The sequence below is a fragment of the Cucurbita pepo genome, chromosome LG01, assembly GCF_002806865.2.
Source record: "Cucurbita pepo subsp. pepo cultivar mu-cu-16 chromosome LG01, ASM280686v2, whole genome shotgun sequence".
Taxonomy (NCBI): Eukaryota; Viridiplantae; Streptophyta; class Magnoliopsida; order Cucurbitales; family Cucurbitaceae; genus Cucurbita; species Cucurbita pepo.
Window position 1 is genome coordinate 442686 of NC_036638.1, and position 22129 is coordinate 464814.

Sequence of the window (22129 nt, forward strand, 5' to 3'; positions counted from 1 at the left end):
TATTTAAATGACACCTTTAGATTTTATTTATCTTTATGGACGTCTGTTGGATCTTATTTATCTTTATAGATAAACGTCTGTTTTCTAAAGTCTTTATATAATATATATATATATATATATATATAATATAGGGTAAAAATATAAATACATTAAAAGATATAAATAAAAAAATTAAAAAAAGTAAAGAAAAATCAAATGATAGAATATTTACCTCCATAGGTTGAAACACTTTTTTTAAAATTGTTTTTTGACCCATAAATAATAAATTATTGCATGTTTGTACTATAATGTCTTTTTTTTTAGAGGGGAGGAGGTGGGGAAAAGGATGTCCCAACAATTTTCCACGTCATTTTGTTCTCTTTTTCTAATTACTTTACGTATAAAATATTAAAAAAAAGAGAGAAAAATGATTTGTGTTTAATAGAGAATGCGAAATGCGTTAAAGACATTTCTTTAAAAAGGGAAAGAATTGCACTCAAGGAGAGAATTTTTTTATTACTTGTTAATTGTTAATATAACAGTTAAGAGGTACGGTTTTTAGAGTGGTGGAGAAAAGGATGACTTGGTAAATGAAAGTCTTTCTTTATGCTTAAGGTAAGGGCCCGCCAATTGTGGAATCATTTGCCTTCGTTCCTGCATTTTCTTTTTCTATGTTCATCCACTGCGTTGCTTTGCAGTATAGTACTACATTTTCTGAACTGGGTGTTGCTCTTTCTATCAAAATTCTGCTTTCTTTTTACCTAATCGTTCTTCCCATTGTTCACATGGGTTATTGATCTGTTCTTGCTTTGGTAAGCTAATCCTCTTTCTTTTTGTTTTTCTTCATCTGGGTTCTTTCTGATCCTTGTTTTCTTCTATTTTTTTTCCCTCTCCGTACTGTATCTGTGATTGTACTATGTAGCTCCATCTTGTCCCTTCGCTGATTCTTACTGTTTCTGGGTTGCTTATGATCTATGGCTGTTCCTTGTCTTCCATGTTTAGCTATCATTTTGTGTTTGATTTATGAAGAAACAGAGTTTTGATTTAATTCCTTCAAGCAGAACATGTGAGGAAAATGGAAATGATAAGACCCATTTCTTTTCAAAGCTTTGTGGGAGGCAATATCTTTGAGAAACTCTCCTTAGTTTCATGAATTAAAGCTTTCTTTTCATAGAATCCTGATACTTTTTTACACTTATTCTCAGTTTTTCTTCATATCATACAACTTTTGAGGACTAGATTGAGCTTAAAATCTCACATGAGCATGAATTGGTGCTTGGCCCTGCATAAACTACCATTATTATGCATTCATGCTCCTCCCCAAATGAGTATGCATTACAATCAATTTGTTTGGGATTACAGGAAAAAGTTTGCTGTTGATCTCATTGGATTGAATGGGTAAAACAATTCAGCTTTATGGATTCCCTTCTGGTGTATTACAAGAATCGGTTAAGGCGTTTGTAGAGAGATTTACAGGCGAAGGAAGTATAGATGCCATAAATGTAAAACGTTCAAGGGGAAGAGGAAAGCGATTGTATGCAATCATCCAGTTTATTGACGATGTAGGTGCTAAGTTAATTATATCTTTGGCTAATGCAAGCCTCCGCTATGGAACTTCTTATCTGAAGGCAAGGGAGTGGAAGCAGGATATTCTACAAGATCCACTAGTCTTTGAATACAATTTCAAAGGCTTAGAACTCCATCTTGGTTGTCAGATATCAAGGGAGGAATTTTTTGTGTTATGGAGAGAGTCAAATGTGTCTGTGAATTTCGAGTTTGAGCGGCGTGATCTTAAGTTTTTCATATCTCATTCTCATGCTGACTACATGCTGGTATTGCGCTATGAGAACATTTGGCAAGTTGAGCTACACAAGCCACCAGGCCAATCTATAGATTATCTTCTGATTCAGGTTCATCCATAAACTTTGAACAATGTTTTCTTTTCTCTTCACTATTGGTAAATATCATGCATTCATACAAGGACATTTGACCGAAAATTTTCACTCAAATGATGCATGTACTATTCTTGATTAGAGGTGTGAGATCCTACATCGGTTGGAGAGGGGAACGAAGCATTCCTTATAAGGGTGTGGAAACCTCTCCCTAGCATAGGCGTTTTAAAACCGTGAGGCTGACGATGATGAGTAACTGCTAGTAGTGGATTTGGGTTGTTACAAATGGTATCAGAATCAGAGACCGGGCGGTGTGCCAACGAGGATGCTGGCCTCCCAAGGGGGGTGGATTGTGAGATCTCACATCGGTTGGAGAGGGAAATGAATCATTACTTATAAGGGTGTGGAAACATCTCCCTAGTAGACGCGTTTTAAAACCATGTGACTAACGGCAATACGTAATAAGCTAAAGTGGACAATATCTGCTAGCGGTGGACTTGGTACCATAAGATGGAAAGAGCAATAATTGAACTTAGCTGTAGATAGAGTAATGCTTAGCTTCATTAAGTTTTTGGGACCTTTGGTCCTCGCCTGCATTCACGTCATATAGGTGCTGTCAGGACATGCTTTCTTTACCCATTTTCATTTCATTTTGCATACTATTCTAACTATGACCTCTCTGTATTGGTAGTTAGTTGGTGCTCCGCGGATTTATGAGAGAGATACAAAGCTTTTTGGACATATTTCTGAAGACCCCTTCTTGAGCTTTTCTAAGGAAATGGACACCGAATGGTTTCGAGCAACCGATTTCACTCCATCATGCTGTATTGGACAATCTGGAGCTTTATGCTTGGAGATTCCTTACGGTCGCCTGCTCCCTAATTTTCATGATAAATTTGCTTACTTCAAAGAAATAAAGGGTAAATTTACACTGGCCAGCGGCTCTACTTATTCGTCCAATGTAAACTTGGTACCTGTAGTTAGACCTCCTCTGAGCATCCACTTGCCATATGCCATTTTGTTTAAGATAAACTTGTTGGTACAACAGGGGTGTCTTCCAGGCCCAGCTCTTGATATCAGTTTCTATGAGATGGTTGATCCTCAGATACACAATATTGCCTTCATAGATCGTGCTTTAAGGAAACTCTATGACTTGAAAGAGTGTTGCTATAACCCTTCAAAATGGTTAGGTGAGGAGTACAGGAAGTACTCCAAGTTAACGAATCCGCCCCAGCCACCTAACTTGTCCTTAGATGAAGGGTTAGTCTATGTACACAGGGTTCAAGTGACACCTTGTAGAGTGTACTTTTGTGGTCCAGAGGTTAATGTTTCGAATCGTGTATTGCGTCGTTATCCCGAATATCTTGACAACTTTTTGCGTGTTTCGTTTGTCGACGAGGAATTGGATAAACTGTATTCAACTGAATTGTCTCCACGAGAATCTTCTTCCTTGGAGGATGGAAAGACGAAAATATTTAAAAGAATCCTTTCAGTTCTGAAAGATGGCATTACCATTGGTGATAAGAAGTTCGAGTTTCTTGCGTATTCTTCGAGTCAATTACGGGAAAATGCCGTGTGGATGTTTGCTCCAAGAGATGGGATTACTGCAGCTAAAATAAGGAAATGGATGGGAGATTTTCATAGTATAAGAAATGTAGCCAAGTATGCTGCTAGACTAGGCCAATCCTTTGGTTCATCCACAGAAACTGCAAGTGTCAGTCGACGCGAAGTCGAGGTTATTCCTGATATCGAGGTTAAATCAGATGCTGGTATCAATTATGTCTTCTCTGATGGGATTGGGAAAATATCAGCTAGTTTTGCTAGAGAAGTGGCTAGAAAATGCCGCATCAGGCATACACCATCTGCTTTTCAGATTCGTTATGCTGGTTTTAAAGGTGTTATTTCGGTCGATCCAACCTCATTCGTAAAATTATCGCTCAGGAACAGCATGCTAAAGTATGAGTCGACCGACACGAAGCTCGATGTCTTATCTTGGAGTAGATATCATCCTTGTTATCTTAATCGTCAGTTGATTACTCTTCTGTCTACACTTGGAGTTCAGGATGATATCTTTGAGAGTAAACAAAAGGAATTGATAGATCAATTGGACACCATTTTTATGGATCCATTGAAGGCTCAGCAGGCCCTTGAGCTAATGTCTCCGGGAGAGAATACCAACATTCTGAAGGAAATAATCTCGTGCGGTTACCGACCTGATTCCGAACCTTTCTTATCTATGATGTTGCATACATTCCGAGAATCGAAGTTGTTAGAATTGCGGAGAAAATCTAGAATCTTTATCCCAAATGGAAGAGCAATGATGGGATGTCTTGATGAAACTGGAAACTTAGAATATGGAGAGGTATTTGTGCAGTGTTCTGCTCACCAGCAGCTGCATAATGATCATATTATCTTTAAAAGAAGCAAATCAAATCAACATTTCATCGTAACAGGAACGGTAGTCGTGGCGAAGAACCCGTGCTTGCACCCAGGTGACGTGCGTGTCTTAACCGCTGTGGATGTACCATCTCTACATCACATGGTGGATTGTCTGGTTTTTCCACAGAAGGGACCAAGGTAAATGATCTAATCTTGTTTATGCTTAAACTCATGTCTGCTAGTAATTCTGCTGATATTGGAAACTTTCTTTTCTGTACAAGACCTCATCCGAATGAATGCTCGGGAAGCGATCTCGATGGCGATATATACTTCGTGTGCTGGGATCCTGATTTGATTCCACCTCAACAAGTCGAACCAATGGATTATACCCCCGTGCTTAGCAGATTACTAGATCATGACGTCACAATGGAGGAAGTTCAAGAGTATTTTGCAAATTATATGGTCAATGACAGTCTAGGAATCATTGCCAATGCTCATACAGCATTTGCAGATAGTAGGCCAGAGAAAGCAATGAGCGAGCCTTGTATAAAGCTTGCAAAACTGTTCTCAATTGCAGTGGACTTCCCCAAAACTGGCGTTCCTGCTTTGATATCTGCTGATCTAAGAGTACAAGTATATCCTGATTTCATGGACAAACCCGACAAACAGAGCTACAAGTCACATAATGTACTGGGGAAGCTGTTCAGAATGTTGGATGACATTGAACCAAGGATTAGCATCAAGTCCGTGAAGTTTACTCGGGAGATAGCTCGGCAAGCTTATGACCCCGACATGGAAGTCGACGGCTTCGAGGAGTACCTCGACGATGCGCTTTATCACAAGAACAATTACGACATGAGGTTGGGGAATTTGATGAAATATTATAAGATCAAAACTGAGGCAGAGCTAATCAGTGGGGTTAGTTTGACAAAATCATCTTCTTTTACTAAGAAAAATGAAGCGGAATCTATCATCATGGCTGTTAAGTCCCTGCGAAAGGAGGCGAGGGGATGGTTCAATGAGAATGCTGGCTTGCATTTTGGACATGACAACAATGCGTATGCAAGAGCTTCAGCATGGTATTTTGTTACATATCATTACAGCTACTGGGGCTGGTATGGGGAGAAGAATGAAAGCCATTTTCTCAGCTTTCCATGGTGTGTTTACGACAAGCTCATCCGTATCAAGAAGCGCAAGATTGGTGCTCGAGCTCGCCATCGGTAAGTTTCTCGCACCGTGAATCTTCATGAAGTTTTAGTATATTTCACTTGAGTTAAGAACAACAATCAACTTGGCATAGTTGTGGCAGACACCTTATTTTTTACTAATCACTTTTAGCCTTCTTGCAACTCTTCCATCCAATGTTTTACTTCAATAACTTTATGAACGCACCGAAGAACACACCGAAGGACAGAATATTGACTCTTTGATTATGTTGAAGTGTGCGCGAAGCTAGCTTGAACACTCACGTACAAGATTTGACATAGTTAGTAATATCAACTCAGATATTATATACACGATCTTCGTTATCAATCATGTTATAATGTTAATACTAAAGCATTGGACTTGATACCTACTAATGGCCAAGCAGCTAGGAATGTGAAGAAGGAGAGTTGTAGAAACTAGCTTAATGGAAGATCAATGAACTTTGTTTCAGTTAAAGATCAAGCTAAATCATGTCTAGATTGTGGGTTGAAGCAAACTATGAATTTTGTCAATATGCACGTTGTGTCGAGTCCCAAATCGTCAAATCACGTAGAAGTTAAATTTGTATCCGATGGTCATTAGAAGGCACGTAGATTTTCGAATTCAACGATTACTTGCTGGCAAGTACATTGTGACCTCATTGGAAAAAAAAACGATCATCATTATAGTACTGATCACTCAAAGAAAAATTTATGCTTCTTTCTTGCGTCGGACCATGATATGAACAAGTCATACGTATACCTGCAACAGGACGGGGACGAGCTTGTGTTTGAGAAAAGTAGGCTAAGATTTCAGATTTCATGAACACTGGCCAATGTATAGAGTAGATATTACATAGTAAAGAAAAAGGTGACTATTCAAACTAAGAAGCTCTCAAAAGAGTAGCAAACCAGAGCCAAAGCCAAAGCCAAGTATATTCACAAAACTACAGATAAAGACCATCAGATATATCAGAGGGAGGTAGGACAGGAAACCAACCGGTGTCGATCGTGTTCTTCAACATCCATCGAGATTTAAGGCACGGCTGAATCTATCAAGAGTCGCCAATCTTGAAGCTTTCTCTCTTCTCCTCAAATTATTCTCCTTGACTTGCATCAGTTTGTGGTAAACACACCATGGGAAGCTCAAATAATGGTCGCGTTTCATTCCGTCGTTATAGGAGCCCCAATACGAATGATGATAAGTGACATGGTACCACGCCGAAGCTTTGGCAAATAAATCATCCGAGCCCGAATCCGGACCGCTTTCTTTCGTATTGAACCATGTCCTAGCCTCCTTTCTTAGAGACCTTGCAGCCAAGTTGATGGCTTCTGCGTCTCTTCTCCTCGTGAAAGACTTCGACATTCTCATAATATTGCCACTAAATATCTCGGACTCGGACTTGATCCCGTAATAATCAAGCAAATTCCCCAACTTGTAATCATATATAGTTTTATGATAGATGGCATCTTCAACGTAATCTTCAAAGCCTTCAGCTTCCATATCGGAGTCGTAACACCGCATTGCTACATCTCGAGTAAACGACCTAATGTAGCTTATATTTGGTGCAATGCCCTTTACTGCCCGGAAAAGTTTTCCGATCACGTTCTTTGATTCATACGAGGGCCTGTCGGGCTTCTCCATAAAGTCGGGAAACTCTTTGACATTCAAATGTGAAGGTATTATAGCAGGTACTCCAGTTTTTGGGAAGTCCACAGCAATGGAGAATAGCTTTGCAAGCTCTATACAAGGAGCACTTCTTGCTTTAAAGGGCTCTTTATCTGCAAACGCAGTGTGAGCATTGGCAATGATTCCAAGGCTGTCATTAACCATGTAGTTCACAAAATATTCTTGAACATCCTGTTGTAAAGAACAGTACTTTCAAATTAGTACTAAAACCACACATATAGGAACGGTTCCTCTTCTAGAAATTGAGATAAAACACTTAAAAAGATGACACGTTTGAAGAACGAAACATGATCGAGTCAGTGCTTGTGTGGAGATACCTCGATTGTGACATCACGATCTAACTGAATAGGTGGTGCAGGAGTATAATCCATCGGCGGAATTTGTCGAGGTGGGATCAATTCAGTGTCCCAACAGACGAAGTATATATCACCGTCCAAATCGCTACCCGAGCATTCGTTTGGATGAGGCCTATATTAACAAGTACAGCACCTAGTTAATCTTCAAAACAAAATCAAGAAAGAACCAGCATATGTCAATGTACTAACCTTGATCCTTTTTGTGGAAAAACTACACAGTCAACCATATGATACAACAGAGGTACATTTACAGCGTTTAGCACACGAACATCGCCGGGGTGCAGGCAGGGATTTTTCGCAACAGTTACGTTTCCCACGATAACTAAATGGTCTTCCGAATCGCTCATATCGAATGCAGAAGTATCAGATATATGTCTATGCCTAGCACTGGAGATTTGTACAAATACCTGTCCATACTCCAAGGTCCCAGTCTCGTCTAGACATCCCATCATCGCTCGCCCATTCGGAATAAAGATTCTCGATTTGGTTCGTAATTCTAGCAACTTCGACTCCCGGAAAGTCTGTAACATCATTGATAGATAAGGCTCAACATCTGGTTTATAGCCACATTTGAGCATCTCCTTGAGAATGTTAGTATTCTCTCCAGGAGACATCAACTCCAAGGCTTCTTGAGCCTTCAGTGGATCTGTTAAAATGGCATCCAATTGTTCTAAAGCTTCACTTTGTTTCTTCTCAAAAACCTCATCTTTAACGCCTAGAGTCGACAAAAGAGTTATCAGCTGACGATTCAGGAAGCATGGTTGGTATTTGCTATAGCCTAAGACGTCGAGTTTCGTGTTGTCTGATTCAAATTTGCACATACTCTTCCTCAGAGATAACTTTACAGACGAGCGCGGATCAACAGCAACGACACCCTTATATCCACCATAACGAATCTGAAAAGCAGACGGAGTGAACACTAGCACGCATTTTGAAGCAACCCTTTTGGCAAAATCACTTGATATTTTGCCAATTCCATCAGAAAAGACATACTTGACTTCCCCATGTTGAACCTCTATGTCAGGAATGATTTCCCTTTCATGTCTACCAACCGAAAGAGTCTCGGTCGATGAGCCGAACGATTGTCCCAATCTAGCAGCGTACTTTGCTGGATTCTTGATATGTCGAAAATCACCCATCCACTCTCTAATAACAGCTGCATCAAGGCCAGGTCTGGAAGCAAACATCCACAAAGAATTCTCTCTTAGTTGACTTGATGAGAATGCAAGAAACTTAAACTTTTTATCACCAATGGCTATGCCATTTTTAAGAACAGAGAGGATTCTCCTATAGATATCAGTTTTACCATTCTCGATCGAAGAAGCCATCCGTGGCAATAAATCCGTCGAACGCATTTTATCCCACTCTTCATCAACAAAGGATACACGAAGAAAGTTATCTAAATCTCGAGAAAAATGGCGCAACACCCGGTTCGAAACATTGACTTCAGGACCACAGAAGTACACCTTACAAGGTGTTATTTGAACCCTACGGACATAAACCAATCCAGCATCCAAGGCTATAGCAGGAGAGTTTGAAGGATGCTTTGCATACTTTTTGTACTGTTCAGTAAGAAAGCTTGATGGCTCATAGCAGCATTCCTTCAAATGGAACAGTTTTTCTAATGCATTTTCTACATACTCAACTCTTATTCGACTCGGATCAACCAACCGATAGAAACCAGTTTCGAGTGATGGCCCTGGAATGCAACCATTTTGAACCAATACATTTACTTTAAAGATTATTTCATATGGCAGAAGAACATTAGGACGAGAATCGACCACGGGAACAAGATCGTCGGAGCAAGAAACACCGTTGCCTCCATCCACCAGTTTGAATTCATCTTCAAATTCTTCATAATAAGCAAAATGTCGCCTAAAGTTGGGAAGTTGACGGCCATTAGGTAGCTTCAAACATAAAGAAGAAGATTGTCCAATAGAGTTTGATGGAGTAAAATCAGCTGTTCTAACCCATTGATCATCAGGTACTTCTTTAAAGAAGTTAAAAAGAGGATCATCAAAGATTTGTCCACCAGAGGGTGCAACTTTTTTATATATCCGAGGAGCTCCATATAACTGATGAGAAAAACATGACAATTATCATTTTGAACTGTATCAAAATCCAGCAGCAGATATTGTAAATGAAGAACACCAGCATCTAAGATAATGGTAATAATCATGGCAGAAACCAAAAATCTCTACTAGATATTAATAACAGTCAAGACAGAATCCACTACATTCAACAGTCAAACTGACAAAATTACAGACCTATAAAGTTCAAGGTCAACCATAACAAAAGCAGTGTTGTTAGTATCAACATTTAGTAAGATATATGGCCATGGAAGTCATCGTTAGTTTCTTCCATGCTCTTTTTTTGGGGTATATTAAGAACTTCAAGGAGAAAGTTGTAACCACTCAAGCCCACTACTAGCGGATATTGTCCTTTTTTTATTTTTCCTTTCAGACTTCCCCTCAAGGTTTTTAAAACACGTGTGCTAGAGAGAGGAGGTTTCCATACCCTTATAAAGAATGTTTCGTTCTCCTCCAAACCGACGTGGGATCTCACAAGCCACCCCCTTCTGGAGTCCAGCGTCATCGCTGATACTCGTTCCCTTCTCCAATCGATGTGGGACCCCTCAATCCACCCCTTCGGGGCTAGCGTCCTTACTAGCATACCGCCTCGTGTCCACCCCCTTCGGGACTCAGCCACCTCGTTGGTATATCGCCTGATGTCTGGCTTTGATATCATTTGTAACAACCCAAGCCCACTACTAGTAGATATTGTCCTCTTTGGGTTTTCCCTTTCAAACTTCCCCTCAAGGTTTTTAAAACGCGTATATTAGAGAGAGATCTCTACACCCTTAAAAAGAATGATTCGTTCTCCTCCCCAACCAATGTGGGATCTCACAATCCACCCCCCTTCAGGGCCCAGCGTCCTTGTTGGCATTCGTTTCCTTCTCCAATTGATGTGGAACCCCCCAATCCACCCCTTCGGGGCCAGCATCCTTGCTAGCACACCGCCTCGTGTCCACCTCCTTCGGGACTCAGCCATCTTGCTGGTATATCGCCCGATGTCTGGCTTGATATCATTTGTAACAACCCAAGCCCACTGCTAGTAGATATTGTCCTCTTTGAGTTTTCCCTTTCGGGGTTTTCCTCAAAGTTTTTAAAATGCGTATGCTACATAGAGGTTTCCACACCCTTATAAAGAATGTTTCGTTCTCCTCCCCAACCGATATGGGATCTCACAATTACCCTTATTCAAGCCACTTTAAGAGTGAATAGCAATATTTTTCAACAAGGATATAATTGAAACAATGCTTAAACATGGCAAAAATTTTAAAGTTTAAAAGGGATAGCAATGCTTTTCACACGAGACAAGAACCTGAATCAGAAGACATTTCATAGACTGATGTTGCAGACGGTGGAGTTGTATCTGCCAAATGTTCTCATAGGAAAGCTGAAACCTGTACTCAACGAAATTATGAATCAAATGAAAGTTCATTTTTCGCATTTCAACTCCAAAAGTCACCAACTCAACATCTCCTTCCCATAGAACATGAAACTTTTCACTGGAGACCTGACAGCCAAAGCACAATGTCAAGTCTTCCAAGGTATGCACATATGTCCTAGGCTTCGGTACAATATCGACATCAGCCGCTCGAGCCTTAAGATACGAAGATCCATACCATAGGCGTTGATTAGCTAAGGAAATGATCAACTCAGCTTGTGCAGCACCAATGAATTGGACAATAGCATATACTCTACTTCCTCCCCTTTTAGGTGGTCTAACCTTAATGGCATAGACAGTTCCTAAACCTGTACGAAGCTCCAGAAAACTCTTCACGGAATCTGCCGTGGCATGTGAAGGAAATCCACTAATATGAACCGTTTTCCCCATAAGATCAAACAAATTGTTCACTCCTTCCCTGTTTTACCAAATCAAGCTATAGATTAGAAAAGGCTTCCCTTCTATGTTCTATGATTGTGTTATGATTCCATTGTGAAGGGAGAATTCCACTTGAAATGAAAATTTCTTAGCCATGAAGTAGTCCCTACAAAAGTAAAAACGTCTTACATTAAATGGAATGAAAAAGGAAAAGTAACCCAAAATACAGAGACATGGAGTTTCCAACTTGGGTGCTCAAAGAAACCAAACCCCAACTAAAAAAGGTTCAAAAGAGGCAAGAAAATGAGCAGAGCAACAGGACTTGATGATGAAGAACAGAGTTACAAACCCACACAGATAAAAGCATGAATGTCCTCAAACAGGTATATATTGATCAACCAAACCGTAAGCCAGAGACGATCCAGGAGCAGCAGAAACACACTCCAAGAGCTACGAATTGCTAAGCCCAAAACTTGAAATTCTTAAAAGGGTGTTTATGGATGAACCCAGAAAAGCAAAGAAGATCATAAAACAGAGTGAAGAACAGAAACTGAGGAGGCAAGAGCAAGCTCAGCGACTCTTATAAATTACAAGAAGAGGGTCCAATGGAGGGGAAGAATTTGGATGGACAACGAATTGAAGCGACCATTGTCACCACAAGTCAAAATTTGAGTCGTCCTTTATTTATTTTTTATTTTCTTAGGCTGCACACAATCATCTTCCCATAGAAATAGATGTCTGCAGACTGAGCCCCGAAATTAGAAGTTAATTTAAATTTCTCTATTAATATTCGATTTTGATTTTAATAAATTATTTTTTTGAAAAAGAGTAAAAAGTAAAGTCATTACATTTTAAATGATTGAAGTAATATATTATCAAAGTTTATAATATACTTTTTAAAAAATAATAATATATAGTACTATAGTCGAATAATTTTACTCATTTTATCACTATTTATTTATGCTCAAGTTCGCCCCACCATCATTCTTTTTTATTTATCTATTATATTCTAAGGTTTACAAAAAATAAAAAATAAAATTATATATATATATATATATATATATCGGTTAAAATTAATTAAGACCCCGAAGTCAAAAAGTCAGATGGTTACGTGTATACTTTAGTAACTAAAAGCAAAATAATAATAATAATAATACCATAAAAAGATATAATCATTAAGTTGAACGAAATTTTTTTATAAGGTGTGAAAATCTCTTCCTAATAGATGCGTTTAAAAATCGTGAGACTGACGATGATAATCTACTAACGGTGAGCTAGAACTGTTACAAATGGTATAATAGCCAGACACTGAGTAATGTGCCGGTGAGAACGTTGGCCCCAAGAAGATAAATGGTGAGATTTCACGTTAGTTGGAGAGGAGAACGAAACATTCCTCATAAGATGTGGAAACCTCTCCCTAGTAAATGCGTCTTAAAACCGTAAGGTTGACGGTAATATATAATGGGTCGAATGAGGTGTTACAAAGGACATTTACCATATATGTAGTAATGATCTCGATTAAGACCCGGAAGTTAAAAGAATAAATAGGCACAAGTGTCAAGTTAGAATGACATTTATCATGCATGTAATAACGATCTCAATTAGTCAACGCCTAGAAATGTCGGATGGTTACATATATTTTAGTAATTAAAAGCAAAATAATAANAAAAAAAAAAAAAAAAAAAAAAAAAAAAAAAAAAAAAAAAAACACAATCATCCAGTCGAATGAAACATTTCTTATAAGGTGTGAAAATCTCTCTATAGTAGACGCGTTTTAAAACCTTGAGATTGATGACGATAAGTAACCAGCTAAAGCGAACAATATCTACTAGCGGTGAGCTAGAGTTGTTACAAATGGTATCAGAGCTAGACAACGAGTGGTGTGCCAGCGAGGATGCTAACCCCAAGGAAGTGGAGTGTGAGGTTCCACATTGGTTAAGGAGGAGAACCAGACATTCCTTATAAGGTATGGAAACTTCTCCCTAGTAAACACGTTTTAAAACCGTAATGCTAATGGTGATACATAACGGGTCGAATGGATTGTTACAAACGACATTTACCATGCATGTAGTAACTATCTTACTTAAGACTGGAAGTTTAAAGAATAAATAGACACAAGTGTCAAGTTAGAATGACATTTATCATACATGTAATAATGATCTCAATTAGTCAAAACCCAAAAAGTCTTATGGTTACGTAAAAGCATAATAATAATAATACCATAAAAGGACAAAATCATCAAATCAACTAAACATTCTTATAAGGGGTGAAAATCTTCCTTATAAGGGGTGAAAATCTCTCTCTAATAGACACATTTTAAAACCAGCAACACATAACCGGCCGAAGCGGACAATATCTATTAGTAATGAGCTAGGGCAGTTACAAATGGTATCAGAGCTAGACATCGAGCAGTGTGCTAACAAGTACACTAACCCCCAAGAAAGTGGATGATGAAATTTCACATTGGTTAGAGAGGAGAACGAAACATTTCTTATAAGGTATGGAAACCTCTCCCTAGTAGACGCATTTTGAAACAGTGAAACTAATGGCGATACGTAACGGGCCGGATGGGCTCTTCCGTCCCTTTGCATCGCCTTTAAAAATTCCTCATTCTGGGTAATTTCCGGAACTTCCTTATAAAGAGGACTAAATTCCAGCTTTTAATATCAAATTCTCAGTCAGTTTCAGTGTTCATCAGTATATTCAGTAGGTCCACAAGAATTGAAGATCAAAATGCTTAGAAAAGCTATCGAATACTACGTGTTAGTCAATCTTTATGTTCAGAGAGATACAATACAAATTTTGTAGTATGGAAGAGAGGGAAAGCTTCACTCACAATATTCACCTTGAAGAAGAAGATGGCAGAGAATGAGATGGTAATATCCATTGTCATCCCAGAATTAATGCAGCTTTTGGTTCATTCTTTCTATTTGCTACCCCTAAAAGCAGATAGAGAGAAGAAAGACCTGCCTACTGCCACATGAGTATAAACAACAAAGAGTTAAAATCCATGCGTTTGCAAGCAATGGGAAAACAAGAATGCAACTCATACATATCTCTAACCTTTAGTAGAAGAAACTGTAGCATGATCATGGCTTTCTTGGAACTTGGAACTAAAATTCGGTGCACCATATGTATCTACATATCAACGAGTCCACATGTTAAGGGTATATATGAATTTTCTTCCCCATTTATGTTCATAGTTCAACCGTAGGAGCTTTAAGAATCAGATTAATGTCTGAACTCAAGTCCACTACTAGCAGGTATTGTCCTTTTTAGCTTTTCCTTTCGGGCTTCCTCTCAATGTTTTTAAAACGCGTCTGCTAGGGGAGGTTTCCACACCCTTATAGAATGTTTTGTTTTTCTCCCCCAACTGATGTGGGATCTCACAATCCACCCTTCTTGGGGTCCAGCGTCCTCGCTGGCACTCGTTCCTCTCTTTAATCGATGTGGGATCTCACAAAAACACTAGAGAAGCGTAAGTAAATAAATTGCAAAAATAAGGGGAAGGATCAAAACCTGAGTATAGTTTGTCATGATCAAAGCTTTTGTCAAGAGAAGCCTTTACAAGACCAGAGTTAAGTGTAGCTTTCATCAATAGACTGTCCATCTTTTTTGTGTTCAGAGATTTAGATTCTTCAGAATCATCCTCACCCTCAGAAACCACGGAAGGGCTCGACCAACCACCATTGTTTGCTTCTCCCTTGTTTTTCCTTGCAAATTTTAGGAGTCTCTTAAATCCTTTCGGTGCACCCCTTTGATAGTTCATCATGGGAGGATTTTCTGCAATGCCCCAATCATTATTATCAAGTTCGTTATTGTCTTCCTGCAGCATTTGAGACAAAGAGAGACGAACAGGGCGATTTTCGATTGGTGCAGCATTTTCCAGTGATGCAAGATGAGGTGGCTCATCATTGATGGCTGGTATCTCTTCAAACTCTTCTATTTCCTCTATGGACTTTGATGGGATCATTGATTCTCCTTCAGCTACAATTTCCAAAGAAGATTTCTCTTCATTTGGTAAATGTAGAGCACCACCATGATCAGCATCTACAACATTTGAAGTAAGCATCTCACTATCCTGTTCATCATTCACAACAGTTTCGATATCACAACGAGCTGGTGACAAAGCATCCCCTTTATCAGGATCTGCAACCTCAACTTCTTGATCATGAGTCAATTTTTTGCTGTTCTTTGAAGAATCAGCAGTCTTAGAAAGTTTTGAAGGCTTTGTCTTGTTAGCCATTGGACTACTATTGTCTAAGCTATTTCTCGAACCCTTATGGAAGGACTTTGATTCTAGTGGCACTATGCTGCTTTTTTTGGCTATCCTGTCACGGATACTGGACTTCACAGGAACATTGGCATCTCTAGAAGGTGTAACTTTTGTTTTTGTTATTGTTCCAGTCTTTGTCTGCACCATTTCCTTCTTCTCATTCACATGCCTCGAGTTTCTCGTACTGTCATTAGTTTCCTTGATGTTTTTCTTCTGCACATGGGATCTTTCTGTTTTAGCACTCGATCGATTAAACGACGACACTGGTTGAGCTGTCGGACGAGTTGGATTCACACTGGCTGGTGTAATCCCAGAACATGGCCATGACTTGCGTGTGGCAGCTATTGGTTTCGTTCTAGATGAAATCTTTTCAATCATGGACGGTTTTTCTGATTTTGATAAATTTGCTGGTGGAAGAACTTCAGGCTTCCGTGTATCGTGTTTTTTTGTTACATTAATTCAGCAGAGGCTATCTTGGATCTCCTATCATCTGCAACACGTCGCATTCCCTTCGTTTTTACCTCTTTATTCGTACGTACCTTAGCTTCCTCGGCTCGATGCTTTTCGTCTCTCTTCGCCTTGTATTGACCATATAATTCACCCCTTTGCTCAGAACAGACATCTTTCTTTCGATTCACTTTATTATTTTGTGCTACACGTTTACTTTCCATCACTTTTTTCATCATTTGATCCAATTCTGCTTCCTTTCTCCGGCTCCATTCTGAATTTGCAGATACTTTTTCGACAACTTCCCGTGGTTCGCTAATGGGAGAGCCTGCTAGAGTCTCTGGTGGATCAGAAGCTTTAAGTTCTACAACTTCAGCAGTTGTACAAGCTTTTTCCTCCGCTATCTTACTCTTTGGCACATGTTCATCAAAATCACGGCTGATTGTATCAGGTTCATCACTAACAAGCTCTGAGTGGCATTTTGTAGAAGCATCTCCCATGCCTGTACTCCATCTTCTCAATACAAATTTATTTGCACCAATGGTTATGCTTGTTAATGATCTTTGTTTCTCGACTTCGGAAGCATCGTTTCTCTGTTTGATTTCGAAAAGATTGATAGCATCCTGAACTGATATTCTATCTACATTGCTATCAGCTGTTTTACTGGTAGGTTCTGATCCTTCCTCATCACTATTAGCTGCTATATCTCCTTGAGAAAAACTACTGTCTCTTGTTTGCAGACTCCTAATCATTATCGCAGGTGCTCGGCGGGATCCCGTTCTTCCTATCTGAACCCTTCTCATGGGTGATGCTGACCTTCTCGGAGGTGCTGACCGTGCCATTGTTCTACTTCTTTCTACCAGTGTCCCATTTTCATCAGACTCCTCACTTTCTGATGAATCCTGTCGCTCAACCTGTGCAACTTTGGCAGGTGAAACACCATAATTCACTTGAGTTAACGAATCATCATCGTCGTTGTCATCAACAGGATGGATACTATCACTCTTTGGATTTAGTTCCAAATATTTGTATGCACAATTTCTGCAGAGTTGTGAAGATTGAGCACATACTGAGTTAACGGATATAGCAGAAATGAAGTTTGTTTTCATTTTTTAACAACAAACAGGCAAGCTTTTACCAGGATTAACCTACTTCCAATTTGTAGCTCCGAAATGTTCCATAAACTTCACTAAATGACTGATTTCCTTAGAACTGCAGGTTGCATTGCAACCCTTTTCAAATGATGCAGTGAAGTCCTTATTCAATGCTGTAAGCCTCAATTCCATAGCTCGCAACAATTCGTTTCTGGCATTCATGTTTGCATAGTTCACAGTTGAACAAACCAATTCTATGTTTTGTAAGAAACAGAACAGATAATTAAGAATTCAAATAACCTACTTAGATTCAGCTGATGAAGCAAATTCAGCTCCAGACTGTCAGCACAATAAATTAAACTTCACCAGCAAGGAAACATCATAGGAAAATGGCTTCAAAAGATAGCATGAACCACTACCTGACCATATAAAGAAACATGAAATCTCCTGGTTTCTTCTAGTTGAGCCATCTCGTTCATCGTTTTCGTGATTTTCGTTAACTCTGGCGAGCCAACTAGATGGAGGAACCTGAGTAGAGAAGTAAGAGTATTAACAAAAATGCACCCTTCAGCTGAAAATCGAAATAATGTAGTTAGAACAACCTGGTTAGAGTAGATTTTGTGAACCATGCTGAACCAGCTGAAGAAGCTGGTGATTGGAGTTTAATGCTCGCTTTAGATTCTTTGGCATTCAGCTCTTGTAGTTCCGGTAAATGTGGCAAAAGGGTATCCAGAATCCCATCAGCCAGAGCATCTACCTTATTGCCACAGCAAGCAAATGCCTCATATCTGTTCACTCTCATTCCCATCAAATAGGGGAAAAACTTTCAGGACACGAAAATATGAAATTTTATTGAACAAAGTGATAGTGAGGAGAAGCCAGACACCGGGGAGACTCTCATCTACTACCCTTATAAAGAATGTTTCGTTCTCCTTCCCATCTCCCCAATCGATGTAGGATCTCACAAATCCTATGATACTCGTTCCTCGTGTTCATCATGTAATTGAATCGACGTTGACTGAGAGTAATGGTAGAACATGTTTTGTACAAGCAGAATCTCATCTACATTGGTGTTTCAAACAGAAATGGTAAAAAAGAAAGAGGAAAACCTGTTCTGAGAAGGTATGATCTGAATGGTGGCATAATCTAAAGGCCCATCATCATCTCCACCACTCATTTCGATCAGCTAAACAAAGAAGCAGATACTGAAACAAACACAATGCTACTAAGTTCAACAGAACAAGCAACACAAATTAGAAGAACAGGTCGTCAAAATCATGAAGCATATATCATTAGACAATCACTCGTTAACAATTTACAACTTCCAGATAAACAAATCCTACCCATCAAACCCAAGCAAACACACACAGCCCAGATCTGGAAAATCCCTGCAAAACCCATCAGTTCACCAGAAAAAACCCACTAAAACGAAGCAACGGCAAATTCCCAGTTCTCTTCAAATGCATTTTCTAGCACAGAACTCACTCAAACGGCGAATTCTTCAACTACATTGATGAAATACATTGAAATGGTACCTGGGTTTTGCAATCCGGCCAGGGATGACGGAGCAAGGCGGAACATGGACGGAGAAATCTATCGGAAAAAAGAAAATGAGCGATGAGGAGCGAATTCGATCGAGAGCTTCAGTTTAAAAATTAAAAAATTAAAAAATTCAAAAAAAAAAAAAAAAATCTTCGAAGTTACGAAACTGATAATTCCACTGAACGCGTGAAGCTCACGCTCTATCCTCCATTTTTTTTTTTCTTCCAAACGACCATGCTTCCATCAGCAGAGTTATGTCGGTTTCCATTTATTCTTATAACTTTTTATTTTTTATTTCCTGTCGTTTTTTTCCCTCTCTTTATTTTGTTATCATTGGAGAATCATTACATCATTTTCATTATTTTCAGTAACTATATTATTAATTAACATATCTCAACTTCTTATAAATAAATTATAAGTTTGAACATTTATATTATATTTTAAAAATAAAAAGTATTTAAATTTATGATCTTTATTTTTTCTATTCTTGGAGATGTGCATTTATCTCTGGTTTAATTTATTAAAGCGGGGACCAAAAGGTAAAATAATTAAGAAGGAGAGGGAATTGAGGTCGACATGTCGTAAAGCGATTGCTAAATTTGCATGCATTATTGGTAATTATATATTGCATTTAAAGACCGTTGGTTTTGTTGGATGTGGACGTTGCTGGACTTGTAAGTTCAAACTTCAAACCCGCCCGCCCGCCAGCCCAATAATGTGTCGAAAAAAATGTGAAGTTATAATAAAATAAATAATAAATAATAAATGCATTATAATATGTTGTCTGCATACTCCACTCTCATTCAGCCCAAGCTAAACATGTTGTTTCAAATGGGCCAATTTTTTTGGGCTCAATGATTTATTATAATAAACTTAGGCCCACGTAAAATAAATATGACAACAGACCAACTTACACGGTAAAACATAAATGGTGTACCGTTCATGCTCATTGCTAATAGATATTGTCCGCTTTGATCTATTACCTGTCGCTATCGTCCTCATGACTTTAGATGCACTTGTTAAGGGGAGGTTTCCCTCTCCAACCGACGTGGGATTTCACAATCCACCCCCCTTGAGGTTCCAATGTTCTCACTAGCACACCGCCCGATGTATGACTCTAATACCATTTGTAGCAGTCCAAACTTATAATTCTAGCGTCCTCACTGGCACACCACCTGAACCGATGTGGGATCTCATAATCCATTCTCCTTGGGCTCTGATACCATTTGTAACAACTCAAGCCTACCGCTAGTAGATATTGTCTGTTTTGACCTTTACAATTTTAAAACGCATATGCTAGAGAAAGGTTTTTACACTTTTATAAGAAATGTTTCATTCCTCTTTCCAATTAATGTGAGATCTCACCGGAGTGTAAATGATTTATACGAGTGTTGGTTAGTTTTGTTTTACAGTCACATTTTGATCTCGGTGATGTTATAATCATGAATTAAGTATCAATTTGTTTTTACTTAGTTTAATATATTTTTATGATTATGATAGAATATATCTTTGAAGTATTTATTAAATGTAATTTCTAATTAATTTAAAGCAAAATCCTTAATTTGATTTGAGAAGGGTATAATTGACATTAAACATAAATTAACTAGTTAATATATAAATTTTTAAATTTACGCATTATTAAATGAAAAAAAAAGATATAAACTTTTATAGACAAGTGAGAATTACATTATATTCGAATTCACGAACATATTTCTAATATGACATCCTTAAACGAACATAGACAATTTTATTTAACAAAAAGAGTGGGTATACATATCGACACGTCAACCAATATTTCGATAACTCAAAATTTAAAGCTTGTGGTCATTGTTACCGATTTGGATATTGATTAAGTTGTCTTCATCGTACAATCTATGTGGATGTACTACGATCTCATCTTATCAAAATATGTGTCTAGAATCTCAACATCAAATCCAAATTTTTTTCCTTTCATTTTTTTTATCAACAAAAAAAGATTTACCAATTACTCGGTGTTCGAGTTTAAAAATATTTAAAAAAAAAAAAAAAAGCTCGATCAACTTGATTGAAATAGATTATAATTTAAAAAAAAAAATTAAAATTAATTAATGAATAAAGAAAACTCTTTATTTGGATGGTGTTTTTTTTTTTTAAATATTTTTTGAGGTTAATATAAAAATAAGTAAATTATAAATAAGTATTAAAATAATATAAAAAGAAAAAGGTGTTTGAAAGGGAGGTGATGGTTCAATGAATATAAATAGATGTACATAGAATTAATATATATTATATAATTATATAATATGAAAAGGGATGGGGATATTGAAAGTGATGTATGAGATATTAAATATTAGGTGTGGAGTTGTTACAATTGTACAGCTATGTGGGGCCTATGCCTCTCCCCTACAACTTCCCACAAAAACGCCTCAAATTAATTTAATTTTTATTTATTTTTTTAGAGTTATTTTTAGATAAATAATAAAGTTAAAGCATTAATTTATTTATATTAGTGAATTAATATATTAATAATTAATTTAAATATTAAAAAAAAAGTTTGGCAAAAGAAAAGAAAAATAATGTGATATATACACCGATTATAGTGATGGTGAAGAGAGAGGGGGTTGGTCCCAATCCAACTCAAGTTTGTAGTCAACCTCTCAACTTCATTGCGTGGCAAATTCAAAGGTTGATTTTTTTTTTTTATTTAAATATTTTTAATATGAAAATAATTAAATAATATTACGTTGAATTTATCCGCATCTCGAGATTTCAATATTTAATATTAGATAGATCGGATAAATTATTGGAGAAGAGTGTCACAGTGTAAGAGATCTAAATTTTGATAGATTATTAACTATAGGTTTATGATTCAATTCAACTCGTGAATGATGTATTTTAAATAAAAAAATATAATTTTTTTTTGTTAAATAAAAAATTGAAAAAGGATGGATATTATAAATGCGTGACAAATATTTAATACACTATTTAAGACACTTTCCTCCATCAATGTTTCCACCTAACTCTCTCATTCATTCTTATCATTTTTTTTTTCTTATCCAAACTTAACAGAAATTAATACGACACATTATTATTTCTGTCTTTTATGGTTTGAATTTATTTATATTTTGTGAGTAAAATTTTGAGGTTAAGCACTTATCCAAAACAATATCCATAAACTTAAAATAAACCTCGTATATTGAAGCGTGTAAAACTATTGATGTGATTGCCGATAAGATCTCGACCAGGGATTGGTAATGATAATAGATCACATGTGAAGTGGGGCTTGTAGTTTTGTTCCTCTCCCTTTTATCCAACGTAGTTTTCACTCCCCATTCACCTCCTTCTCTCTCTTCCATCACTCCCACATTTGACTTTTTCTTTTTCTATATAATACCAACAACCATTCAAGCAATTACGACGGGG

General features: G+C 37.7%; 4 protein-coding genes across 8 annotated transcripts; 1 reads left to right on the forward strand and 3 right to left on the reverse strand.

The window, feature by feature from the left end:
- The first annotated feature begins 604 nt into the window (after window positions 1-604).
- On the forward strand, window positions 605-5683 carry LOC111800381 (RNA-dependent RNA polymerase 1-like). The gene is made up of 4 exons (XM_023684048.1): window positions 605-791; window positions 1342-1889; window positions 2563-4448; window positions 4532-5683. The coding sequence occupies exons 2-4, from the start codon at window positions 1374-1376 to the stop codon at window positions 5472-5474; spliced, it is 3345 nt and encodes a 1114-aa protein (XP_023539816.1). The 5' UTR covers window positions 605-791; window positions 1342-1373; the 3' UTR covers window positions 5475-5683.
- A 541-nt stretch (window positions 5684-6224) lies between these two features.
- Window positions 6225-12107, reverse strand: LOC111791825 (probable RNA-dependent RNA polymerase 1). 2 transcript variants are annotated; one of them, XM_023673321.1, is made up of 5 exons: window positions 11722-12107; window positions 10865-11534; window positions 7670-9555; window positions 7442-7592; window positions 6225-7295 (listed from the first exon to the last, which is right to left on the reverse strand). In XM_023673321.1, exons 2-5 carry the CDS (start codon window positions 11378-11380, stop codon window positions 6453-6455), a joined length of 3396 nt encoding a protein of 1131 aa, XP_023529089.1. In that variant the 5' UTR covers window positions 11381-11534; window positions 11722-12107; the 3' UTR covers window positions 6225-6452. The 2 variants fall into 2 exon arrangements, with proteins under 2 accessions (XP_023529089.1, XP_023529080.1); XM_023673312.1 differs by having other exon boundaries at window positions 11718-12107.
- Window positions 12108-14012: 1905 nt separating this feature from the next.
- Window positions 14013-16037, reverse strand: LOC111791858. Of its 2 annotated transcripts, none has more exons than XM_023673369.1 (3): window positions 14888-16037; window positions 14432-14506; window positions 14013-14338 (listed from the first exon to the last, which is right to left on the reverse strand). In XM_023673369.1, exons 1-3 carry the CDS (start codon window positions 16020-16022, stop codon window positions 14295-14297), a joined length of 1254 nt encoding a protein of 417 aa, XP_023529137.1. In that variant the 5' UTR covers window positions 16023-16037; the 3' UTR covers window positions 14013-14294. The 2 variants fall into 2 exon arrangements, with proteins under 2 accessions (XP_023529137.1, XP_023529128.1); XM_023673360.1 differs by having other exon boundaries at window positions 14013-14341.
- A 25-nt stretch (window positions 16038-16062) lies between these two features.
- Window positions 16063-18974, reverse strand: LOC111791836. Of its 3 annotated transcripts, XM_023673335.1 has the most exons (7): window positions 18721-18974; window positions 18295-18390; window positions 17788-17973; window positions 17605-17713; window positions 17490-17524; window positions 17244-17396; window positions 16063-17132 (listed from the first exon to the last, which is right to left on the reverse strand). In XM_023673335.1, the coding sequence occupies exons 2-7, from the start codon at window positions 18360-18362 to the stop codon at window positions 16094-16096; spliced, it is 1590 nt and encodes a 529-aa protein (XP_023529103.1). In that variant the 5' UTR covers window positions 18363-18390; window positions 18721-18974; the 3' UTR covers window positions 16063-16093. The 3 variants fall into 3 exon arrangements, with proteins under 3 accessions (XP_023529103.1, XP_023529117.1, XP_023529109.1); XM_023673349.1 differs by lacking the exon at window positions 17490-17524 and having other exon boundaries at window positions 17244-17439; XM_023673341.1 differs by lacking the exon at window positions 18721-18974 and having other exon boundaries at window positions 17788-18203; window positions 18295-18347.
- Window positions 18975-22129: the final 3155 nt, after the last annotated feature.